The following is a 12,743-nucleotide window of genomic DNA, read 5'->3' on the forward strand; positions in this document are numbered from 1 at the left end:
CAACCATGGGGGAGGACCTCTGCAAGGCCCCACCCCAACCTGCTTCCCCAGCCCCCTCCATGGCTGCCCCATGCACCCCAACCCCTGGTGCTTTAAAAAAAGCCCCCAATTACTGAACATGGGGTGATCCCTGCTTCGCCCCCCGGTGCCCAAGAAAAAACCCCAGAACTCACCACTCCTGCAGTGGCCTTGGGGCTTCGAGCCCCCCCCATGTGGTGAGGGACAGTGGGGATCACCTCCCACCAGAAGGAATGGTGAGTGTGGGGGTTTTCTCAGGGGGGGTTTCCTGCAGCAGATGGGGCACCCACGGGGGGGCTGGGACAGTAGGGGAGAGCTGGGGGGCTCATGGCAGAGCCCCCCATGCAGCATGGGGTAGTGGGGATCACCCGCCCACCTGGCAGCACCTGGTGAGTTGGGGCTCCCCCACCCCCCAAAGTGGGAGCTGGGGTATGCAGGGCAGCCGTTCCTGGGCTGAGAGAGCAGTCGGGGGATGGGCCTGGGTGATTCAGTGATTTGGCAGCAGCTGAATCTGCAATTCAGGACAGTGATTTGAATCACCAAATCAAATCACTGTCCTTTGGAATCGGCCAAATCCGAATCTGAAGCAAATACTAGCTGCTTCATACAGGTCTGATATTCAGGTATTACTAGCTGGAGTGATGAAAGCTAGGCAATAAATTCAAATTATGTGATATATTGTGTTTAATTTTCAGTTTTGCCCATCCTATTTTCACTCTTCCCACTACCTCATTTTCACTGTCGCTAGTTCCAATGTCCTTATCCTCAGAGCAACTTCAGAAATAATAAGGGTCTGGTCCAGCTCAGGGTTTGTTCTTTTAAACAATACAGACTGCAATTAATGACTGCAGGACAAAGCATGAATTACTAAGAATCAGAAAAGTATCATATGAGGTTTATCTAACTGAACTTATCCAAGAACTGTATGACAACACTAACAATAAATAAAAGGAACACTGGTATTACTCGTCTCTGCAGTCCATGCATGGTATTTATAGAAATAGGCTTTTGCCGATGAAAGTTCATGACTTTCTGAATGATTTAAGTCTCTAAGAGTACATGCAAACCTTTGTGTACCTAATCAGCAATCATGTGGCTTACTTTAAACTGCATGATCACAGATGTGGTCCTGCTTGTGCAGATGTTGTTGGTGTTGGGAGCTGGACTAGGAACCCAATTAAGGGCCTTGTTACACCTCGCACAAATGTTGATCAATGTTTGTGCTAGCTCGAGTTTGGAGCAGTCGCACTGCAGGCCAGAAGGAGCATGGAGGACTGAAAGGTAAGAAACCCCCCTCCCCAGTCCATTCTGAGCTTCTATCCTGCTTCTCCTCCTCCCTGGTCCTAAGGCAGTACTCACTTGTGGTTGCCCGTGCTGTCTATCCCAGAGAGCAGGCAGGGAAGGGTTAACCTACCACCAGGCTGCTGTTCTGCTAGCGCAATAGTGGCAGCCAGTCAGGCACTTTTTCCTTGGGTCAGATAGTATAGGCAGCCACAAGTAGGGGATTGGGGCAGGAAGGAGATTGGGCCCAATCCAGGCCAGCAGGGGAGTAAAATGGGCTTTCCATTTTTTGCTGGATCTAACTTCCCTGAACATCTGCACAGATTGTCACTTCAATCAACCTAACCTTAGGCTGATCTAAGTGTACCATTTGTATGTATCATAAGGTAACACCCTTCCCAGACTTCTGCCTGATTTCAGACTAACACAGTAAGCTCTCTGGCTTTACTGGAGAAGGTATATAAACATAAAGAGTGATATTCTAAAAAAAATTTCTAAAAGAGAATTTCAGCCAACTACAGCAAAAACTGAATACACAATGGTTTTAGGTAACATTTAACACTACTTTTGGATTACCTATATAATTTTCTTGTCATTTTGTCACTCACTTGTATTGCTCTTTTCCAAACCCAGGCCAATAAAACCTCAGTAAACCAAAACCACGCTGTATGCAAATATTACATTTGTGCCACTAAGGATGCTTAAAAGAGGTCTGATACCCTCCCTGTGGAAAACTGAAGCTGCCATTGCAAAGCATTGGCTTTTCATGCATTCTGAGGCAAGACAAATTCATTTTAAGCAGTCTGTGGCATACACAGAATGTAATGTGCAATAAGATTACTATGTAGTAATGCAAACCAACTGAGGTGTAGACATATGATGTAAAGACAAGTTTATACAATACAGATGTAAACTATTTATTAGTATTACCACATCTAAGTGTCTGAGATTTAAAAAAAAATGACTTTCAGCATTTAAAATAGAACCTTTAAAAGCTCTTTCAGTAATTGCAGTGGAAAGAGTACTAATAGGAAAATGTTAAACAATTGACATGTTTATTTCTGTTTTAAACACTCTTTCTTACTCTACTCACTCTACATTACTCCTCCATATTCCTCCAACAATCTTTTTAAAAAATGAGAAGCTGGAGTTTATGCTTTATTTATGTATTTATTTAGTATTTACGTAAAACAGACATGGTCACTAATATTGCTTATAACACTGCCCATTTTACCTTGTTAATTTTTCCACTTTGGGGGGTGCCCAGAAACATGCCTTAGCATTTATTGCTGCAAATAAGTATAGCAGTATAACTTTTTGTCAACAGTTGATGCAGCCTACATATCTGTTCTGTCCATTGTGTGATGAGGACAGAATTTAAAAAGGGGGCAGGGAGTTTTTAGGTTTTAGGGGGGAAAATGTCTCCTGCATACATAATGAGAAGTATGCCACAACTCTAAGGAAAGTGCATAGGATAGAGCTTAGTGTTGGACAAATTAACAGAAGGAATGGAAGGAACACAGTGGATTCATTTAAAGGTATGTCTAAGGTATGAATTAGATCCTATGGCCCACACCACAATGGGAGAGTTTGTCTTTCAGCGCCTAATTTTTAGAAAGCTTCATAGTTTATAGGCCATACTTGAGTTCCTTTTTGGAGAATTAAAATCTGTGGCCCTTAAATCAAAGTTAAATGGAAGACTGAGGACTGAAATAAAAAGGCAGAGAGAAGATTAATGTTAAACATTTAAAATTAAAACTCTTAAATGTGTGCTGATGTGAACACACAACATGTTAACACTGGCATAAATTACACACCGATGTAAGTTATATCAGTACTTGGAACAAAGTCGCTGCCTGCAGAAGGCATTATTCCTTTGCTTCACCACTATTTCAAGACAAATGTGTTGAGGGTAGTAAATGCCCAACCTATATACTGTTGTAACTTATTACCAACGTACCATTTCTCCTTTCGTTTGAGGAGAAAGTTTACCCCTATTAAAAAAGTGACTCGCATAGGTCTGTATACTGTACAAGTGCTCCACATTCACATTATTATAAAACTGTTCACATGTCTGCATCACAGTTTACAACCCTGTACCTGATTTGAGGGTTAGAAAAATACATTAAAAAACCCTGAGCCTGAAATGATTCAATCTTTGCAGGTTAATCTAATCTGACTAGCCTGAGCCACTTTATAACTGTACAAACTTCCCCTCTGGACTGAGAAAATGCAGGCATATGCCTGCAGAGGCTCAGGCTAGAAGCTGGGGGTGCTAGAGCAGCCCTCCCTTCCTTTCCACAATGTTAAGCTGAGGTGGGGCATGGCCCGGCCCCAGCAGGATGGACTGATTAGCCCAGGAGGGAACTGATAGCAGTGTTTATCGCCCCAAATTCAGTGTTTATCACCCCATTAAGAAAACAACAGAGGGACATTCCCAGCCACCTGTTGATTCAGCACCGACCATAGCCAGCACAGGGGGTTGCTAGCTGATACACAGACACCTCCTCAGCAAGGCAGAGAGGAGGGGGGAATTCTTGCTTAGCTGGGAGTGGTGAAGGGGAGAGCAGTAGCAGCCTGCAAGTCTCTGGAGCTGCAGCCAGGGAACAGAAGGCCAGCCCTGCTGTGGAGCAGAGAGCCCCACCTAGCCCAGAGAGCATGCTGCTGGAGTCTAATTTACCTTAAACGAGCAAGGGGTCTGGGACAGCCACTGCATAAGCCAGTTTGAGCCAAATCAGTTAAGTCTGATACTACATTCAACCAGGTTTGGCTGAAACCGGTTTGAGATATTTTCAAACTGCTTTATGTGCATTGAACATCTGTTCTATTACAGGTTTAAACCAGTTTTTGATCACTTAAACTGGTTTATGTGTAATGTCTGTCCCTAGCCAAGGAAGCCGTCGGATGACGACTTTTCTTATCTTTTTAAGGGGAAAAGTTTTATTTTTCTGATATTTTAAAGCCTGTTTTTTAAAATAATTATTTTAACACAAGTACCATATTATCCTATTAAATGCATCATGAAAGCTACATGTAAAAAACATTCCAACTTTGAAGTCAGATACTCTTAAGAAATGCCAGAGTTAAATTTAAATTTGCAACCCTAATTCAGCTCTCTGTACTTAGGCACTATGAGACTTGATGTTACAAAAGAAGTTTCTAGCAGAATCAGAAATAGATCTCAGCTTTGTTGGGATCCATGCCAGTGCCTTAATCACAAGGGAACATTCTTGTTCATCTAAAAGAACCCTGTACCTCGATTTCTATCCCTTCTCTAAGCTACAAGAGGTCCTTTAGGACACAATACATTCCATCATGTAATCATGAACAACAGTAATCCTGATGTTTCCTAATTGTTACTAGATTGATTCTGCACACATAGTATTGTTTAAATCTGTTTTTCCATGCACAATAACGCCCCCCATAAAACAAAACAAGAAAACAAATAAAACTTGAAACCAAATCTGACTACTGCCTAGGTCATCATCAGGGTTTGAAGTCACAATGCTTAGTTCCACAACACAGATATTTGTTGCATGAGCTAAAAGAGCAAGTAATGGCACTAGTATGTCACTACTGTCTTGCATATACACCAGACCCTCAGGAAGTGAATGCAACAAACTTTGCCAGTGACATACATCTATTTGTTTGTCTACAATAGAAATCTGGGAAGCAGAATTCCTAATTTCTATTCCACTGGAAAGTGGTTACAATTCTTCACTCAAACACACAAATTGGCAGAATTCTTGTGCAAGGTCACAATTGCAAGACAAGGGTATAGCATACTATGTTCCCAGCTCTACCTGTAAAGTCTTTGTATTTGCTTGTCTTCTAAATTTACCTCTTATAAGAAAGGCTACAAACTTAATTCTGTTCCTGGCTCCTAAACTATTACTGCTTGCCAAATGAATGCTAATGAGGACGTAGTTGGTTTTACACCTAGGAGCTCCATGCCACACGTGCCAATTAAAGTACAAGTCCCTTAAATATGAATCATTTTTGTGGGTGGCCTGCCATTTTTATTGCATGATGAATCAGTTGAATGTGTAGCATGTTACTATTTACTGAACAATTAACAAAAGTGTGCAATGAATGTAACTGCTGATGGCCTGAGACTAGGAAGCATGCTCAGAGTAGCTGGAATATTCAAAGATTCTAGCAACAAACGTGTAAATACTTCATTTCACTGCAGTTAACTTAGGTAATTACTTTGATTCTTTGGAGTGGATTTTTTTTCTTATTTCATATAATTTAATTTTTTTTCTGTAATACCTTGCTTGGAAACAGCCACCATGTCCTGCTATCCATTGCCCACCCTTTTTTTTTTTTGTTGTTTTAACTGAAACCTTACAAAGAAATTAATCTTGTGGCACAGATGAATTATAGAAAAATTCAGGAGAAGTGGATAAAGTTGGGAAAAGGGAAAAAAAGAAAGCAGCATAGGTATAATTTCTGGAGGGTGACCCTCAGGAAAAATCCTGAAGGGAGCAGGCTGGCCAGCAGTGCCAGAATTAGGCTGAAGCTACTTAAGCTGTAGCTTAGGGCCTCACAATACGAGGGAACTCTAAATAAGAAAAAAAAAAACCCCACACCTGGATATTTTCATTCTAATATGACGAAAATATAAATAATATATATGGTTCCACAATTATTATTCATATTGAGGTCATAAATATGTGCAGAAATAACAATAATTCATCTTAAAATTTCCTGAAAATCCATTTTCGTGGATTATTTTTATTGCATGGGGCATCTTAAATTGGGCATATTTTAGAGCCTCAACATGTCATAATACAGCACTGCTGGCCAGCCTCATTTCTCAGGCAGATATAGATCTGAAGGAAGCAGACAGGCTTAGGGAGAATATCCTCAGTCAAGAGAGAAAAGGACACAACCGACACACTTTTCTTAATGAGCTTTATTTTCAAGAAATAAAATCAAAGCCCTCAGAATAGGGACTGGAAAACAGGGCCTAGAGCAGTGGTTCTCAAACTTTTTAGACTCCTGGCACCCCTTGATAAATTTGCAGCACCACTTGATCAATCTAAGTTACCCCTTAGAAAAACCCATGTCTTCGTTTTCCTTTTTTTTGTTTTTGTTTTTTTGACTACAGAAAAATAGAAGAGCAATTCTCCCAATGCAAAGACCTTAGAAAGACCACAGCAGGTCAGAAGGCTTTTAACACTATGGGTTCCCATTCAAAGTCTCTGGATTTATCTTGTGAATCATGTTTGTACATCTTAACAGTGTTAATATTGCATTGCACCCTTGAAAGGATCTCAAGTCACCCCATGGTGTTGCAACACCCTGTCTGAGAATCAGGGGTCTGAAGTCTTTTTTGATGCATATGATAAGCAAGTTCACTGGCTGTCAAGGTACTTGCCTAACATTTTCTGATTTAATCTCAATTTTTCTACCTACCTTTATAATATATTATCATATTTGCCTGTGTACTGATACATGTATGTAGCAAAGCAAGTCATTTAAATTTAAGCTTGGCAGAATTCTGAACCCTAATCCTTCCTACTTCTTGGGAGCCTCACAACTTATTCCTCATAACAGTCTTCTCTTCCTACACAGTTAGTAAAATACAACTGGGTCTGTTACAATAGAATCATATATAAGAAGGTTGGAAGGGACCTCAGGAGGTCATCTAGTCCAACCCCCTCAAAGCAGGGGGTTCAAAGCAGGACCATCCCCAACTAGATCATTCCACCCAAAGCTTTGTGTAGCTGGATCTTAAAAACCTCCAAGGATGCAAATTCTAGTGCTTTGTTACCCTCCTCATGAGAAATTTTCTTCCCAGTATATAACCTAAACTTCCTTTGCTGCAACTTAAGACCATTGCAACTTGTTCTGTCATCTGCCACCACCGAGAAGAGTCTATCTCCTTTCTCTTTGGATTCACTATTAAGGTAGCTGAACACTACTATTAAATTCCACCCCCCAGTCTTCTCTTCTCCAGACTAAATAAACCCAGTTCCTTCAGCCTTTCCTCCTAAGTCATATGCCCCAGCCCCCTAACCATTCTCATTGCCCTCCTCTGTACTGTTTCTAATTTGTCTACAATAGTTTAATTCAAAATTACAACTGTGTAAAATGTGTAGCTTTTCCTATAAAACAGTCCTTCTCTAACTCCTTGCCAGAAATATTTAACTAAATGTCCAATTCTTTTCACCTTCTGGAAGACTGTTGTTTTCCTTTTCAACTTTGATTTACCAGTGTTGAGAATAAGTGTAGTCAGAATATTCTGTATGTGCTTAGCTAGTTTCAACTAGTCGATCCCTTTATGCACAAAAGTTATCTTCTCTGAAAGGCATCATGTAAACATTTCAAGTTATTCAACCCTACCAAAAACAAAGTTTTTCATATATAAAAGTTTAAAACATTCTTACTTGGAGAAACTGAACTTTAAATAAACTTAAAAACTTGATTTCACTTTGCCTATAACACATATTATATAAACACAAATTCCCAAAAGGTGCCAAGAATTGTCCCTCTGTTTTTCTAAATGATCGTGTGTGCAGTCTAGCTGAAAAGACTCATCGATTATGTCTACATAAACAACAAAATCCCTTAGAAAAAATATCTAGATCAAAAGCCCTGTCAAACACTGAACAGGAAAGAGAAATCCTGCTTTAAACATGGCCTCTTTCAAGTCTGAATTCAATCCCACAAAGTAAAAACAAAGGATTTCATAATGAAAGGTATTTTAAATGGAACTTCACCAAAGAATTTTTTTCCTTCTACATGTTAAAGCCTTATCTTTCATATATATTCTTTTTTATATTGGGATAGGATTCCAAAGAGTGGGCTTTGCACATTAAAGGAAATGTAGAACAATTTATTCAGAATAAATCTGAGTTCATAGTGACCAACTGCAATAATTTCCATTAAATATAAAAGATAATTTTAATTTTGCTTCAATAGCAAGGGTATGGGGGGTTTCTCTATCAAAGATCATGCAATTCCCAATAAAAACATTCTAATAATAGAGCAGAACTTCAGGGTTCAGATCTTTCTGTACCTCCTTTTCTCTTTTTCAAAACACAAGACGCAAGGTAGGCACTCACATTGCAGAATCAACCGTCAGTAAAAAGACATCCGATTCTGTACATCAGATCTGTGTAATTATCCAATAGAATTCACATTCAAGAACCACAGCTAAATTTAAACAGGAAACCAGGTATGCTTGAAGGCAGCGAAAGCATTTCAGGAGAGTTATTCCTAGCTTACACTAGTATAAAAGAATTAGACCTCATGCGTTCAATTTATCAAACTCCTTTTTAAGATAAGTGTATAAAAGAGTTATTAGAACTTGAGAAGTAATAACATTTCCCTCAAAACGAGACGTGACAAAATGGCAACAGGGAGCCACTTTCCCCATTAATGCTTATATATAATAAAAAGCTCCATACAAAAAAAACCCCTCAAACAAAAACCCCCCAAAACAAAGGAATCATATACATCACATAATTGTGGCATTCAGATTAGAACTTATTCTCTTTGGTTTCAAAGCAGATTTTATAGATTATTTTAGGACTATTATTTCATAATTGAAACATGATTAGACTTTTGGGATTGACCCTTGTAATTATAGGAAGTCAAATGGTGCTTTGGCAATTGGGGTACAAATCTAAATTGCTAAATAAGTATATACAATGAAACATTAAGTCATAAAACACAAACTAATCCATACTGGTGTATTCATTTGGAACACGACATAAAACTCTATCATTATAATGTGAATTTCAAGTACAACCATTTTTCCCTTTGAATGCATCTTTCTAAAGGAGGAAATGAAAGTAGGTATCAGGGACCATGTTATTTGCCTTGGCTGATCTATTTAGGAATTAAAAATGTGCAGGTACTCTGTCTGAATCACTAGAGTTAATTTCTAGGCACATAGCAGTTCATCAGTGATAATTTCCAGATGTAATGATTGGTAACACAAGTCTAGAATGAAGGTTTACAACTACTATGAGTAAGTAGTAGAGATGGACTTTTCATGTCACTTTTTATCTAATCAAAATGCAATATTTTCACCTTCTATAATGGTCTACTGTAAAAAAAAAATAAACTAGGGTGGGGAACAAGAACAGCCTAAATCTTGTAGAGCGATGGCCACAAAAAAGCTTTACCTTCCAAAAAAAATTCTGAGTTGCATAGGAACATAATCAACACATGTGCTGAATGGACCAGTGGTTGACAGAACATCATTTCTGTGTAGTATTCTCTACAGATATCAGTGACAGAATTTTTTTTGCACATCAGCTTATCAATGAAAACTATCCCACCTACTGTGGAATCCCAAGAGAAACACCTCTTCCTGTCTTTTGTGCTTCCTTCTTCATGTTCAAATTATCAGGTCAGCACAGATGCACTTAATTTATACCTCCCTGCAGCACTTTTCATTAACCTGTCCCCAAAAGTTCATGCAGATTTGCCCTTTTTTTTGTCTGCAAACTTAGGAGTACTTTTCTTATGCATGCACCACATTTTTGGCACGTACGAAACAATCATCACTTTGGAAACAATTCAGTTACAGAGATCCAGATTTAAAAAAAAGTTCAGGAAACAATGATTTTGAAATTGTTTTCTACTGGAGTTGTGAATTTATCATAAGGTCTCACACTTGTGCCAATAGCATTTATCTTTGCTGACACGCAAAAGAGAATGACTCACCTACAATAGAGCAGTCTTTCTGCAAATCTTTTTAGAACTGTGGCATCTGATTAAACTAATCCACATCATCTATGATGCCAAAATAAACAATCTCCTTACTAACAATATATAAACATTGTTCCTACAACTTCCCTTTGAAATGTCATGAAAAAGTTAAATGATGTTTCATTATTTACCTTGACTAATGAATTGCTCCATGTTGTCTTTGAAAGGCTGGAGGTGCTCTTCTAGTGAGAGCTGATAAACTTTTGCTGCTTCTGTCTCACATACTGAAATTAAAAAAAAAAAACAAAAAACAGATTACAGATGTATTGACACTGTGACAGAGACATTCATACTGCAGTAAAGAGACATTAGCTTATATTAGCATAAAGCCAAAAATATTTACTGTTCCATGCTCATAAATTTATTAAAATACAAATATTCTGATACATTCTTCTCTGAGAGCAGTTCTCTTCAGTTCTATTCTATTGTTTTTGAATAAATTACAGACAGAACAGTTGGTCCCCAAAGTTGGTTTGTAAATACACTAATAAGAATATTGAAAAATACAGATATAATGGAGTAATGAGTAGGAAGACAGAGACTACAAAATCAGGAAACGCATGCATGTCGTATTTACAAAAAACTTAATTCTTGGCTTAATTTGGGGATGCTGAAGATGTTTGGTCTCTAATCAGCAAGGTTTTCAGTCTCTAATCAGGTGCAACTTCTTGGACCAGCTCAGTTTTTCATTACATTTTTTGCATTACTGGAAGGTGAAGCGAAATGAAAAACTCAAGATGCAAAAACCATGCAAAGCAGTGAAATGAAATTCCATGTAACGAGTGTTGTACAGCCATGTGCCTGATGTGCATAGTCCTGCTTAACTAAGGGTACTTGCTGGAGCCTTTTGTTTTGTTCACTAGCCTTTTGAATGATTCAAGAGCAACCAATGAAGGGAAAATCTGCCATTAGCACAATGGCTGTGATGAAGCTTCAGGGTATACAAGGTCAGTCTTAAAATAGTTTGAATCTTGTAGAGTTACAGACGAATACATAAAAGATAGAAACCAGTGAAGTAACGCAGGCTGGCAAATGATGAGTTGACATCATTAACATATTTAAACAAATTGCCCAGGCTTTAGAAGGCCATGAACCAAGCAAACTGAGTTTTTGGACAATGAATAACCAGCCGCTATTCAGACACGATGATAAGCGTAGGTTTCTAGTCAAGGAGGAAGGGAACCTTTTTAAAAATACTGCTTCTATCTGAAAATGAAATCAATATTAAACACTATTATTTCAGAAGGTGCTTGCACGGTCAAGGTCATTGACTAATTCAAACATTCCAGAGAATTTTAATGCTAGAATGAGCTTCTTGGTGTATCCCTTACTAAAGTAACTTTACTACATGTGTTTCAAAGTGTAGCATGCACAAGGAGTGAATGTAGTATGCTTCACCTCAGCACTCCCTAGGATCTTCCCTTGAGAGATTCAATAGGCTCTCGGGTTTGTTTATTTACCTTAAAGTATATTTAAAAACATAAATGCCAGCAGGCTTTTGGGGGGTGGGGGGAATGAACATATGGTGTGTGCTATTTAATTGAAAGCACTAGTTAAATAGTTGTGAAGCAATTTATTTTAAGAGAAGTATCATATACCTGTGCACTTAGGTGGGCAGGCTCAGAAAGTGTACTTATATGCAAAGTCAAACATGAGAATGGAATTACTACATCGTATGTTGCTTTCCTGAAGTTTACAGAATTAGTTCATTTATTCACCAAATAAGAATTGCTGTAGGCAATTCCTACTGCTTCCTCCCTACTTTGACTGTATTATTAGATTATGCCAAGAATGTAAACTTTGTACATTCTTGGCATAACCTTTCAAGAAAAGAAAGGTGAATCACCTACATGAATCCTTTCCAGAAATGGTCTCATACACTTAACAAAAAACTCTTCATCCTAAAAGCTCTCAAAGCACTTCACAAACTAGCCCCTTTAGTAGAATATGAGCACCAGCCACCAGTGTGTTAGAACACCACACAAGACTCTAGAACAAGAATTGAAGGCAAACTTTCAAACCAAATTAAATGAGATAATTTAGCACTTCTGAACAAGTTATGTGAAATGATTATTAAAAGGTCCCCAATTCAGAAATAAATGACAAAATACCTAAAAAGAATACTGCACTCTGCCACAAGCCACCATAACCATTCAGTAAGATCATGTTAGTTCTATATCTCATTTCAGACTGTGGATTACACATCCTTCACAAAAGTCAAACTTCTTTTTTAATTTACTGGTTGCAACTCAGATGACCTCCTGATATCTCAGTTAATTTAAAAGAGGATAAGCATGGATCCTCTGAGGATAAGCACCCAAAAGCGATCTTATCCTAAACCTATGCCAATAGCCTACAGCAGTCTTCCTTCAAAGTCTTTCAGGAAATGCAAAGATATACCATCTCTCATATTTGCTTTGGAAAAGGAAAAACAGATCTAATATTGTCATAATGAATGCCTTAATCTGTCTTTCTTTGTAGTATGCTTTAGAGTCAAGAAAGGTCTCCTATGACTAGTGAGTTTTGGTTTTGTTTGGGTTTTTTTTAAAGCTCTCTTTGTCTCTACAATCCTTTTCTTTATGTGAAAGATCTAAAATTAGAAATGAATGATCTTTATAAGAGTCAAAGTTCAGGTTTGATTTAGCCAGGAAGCAAAACCTTCCTGAGTGAGAAAACTGAACTAGAAATTCAAGACCTAAAGAACTTTTTGGTAT

General features: G+C 38.3%; 1 protein-coding gene across 1 annotated transcript in view; it reads right to left on the minus strand.

Moving 5' to 3' along the window:
• The window catches only part of FMN2 (formin 2), a 251,351-nt gene that overhangs the window by 49,691 nt on the left and 188,917 nt on the right, over positions 1-12,743 (minus strand). Inside the window, 1 exon segment of the mRNA XM_019549808.1 lies at positions 10,161-10,253. Coding sequence (XP_019405353.1) covers positions 10,161-10,253 — 93 coding nt within the window.

Source organism: Crocodylus porosus, unplaced genomic scaffold (assembly GCF_001723895.1).
Source record: "Crocodylus porosus isolate Cpor-Errol unplaced genomic scaffold, CroPor_comp1, whole genome shotgun sequence".
NCBI lineage: Eukaryota > Metazoa > Chordata > Crocodylia > Crocodylidae > Crocodylus > Crocodylus porosus.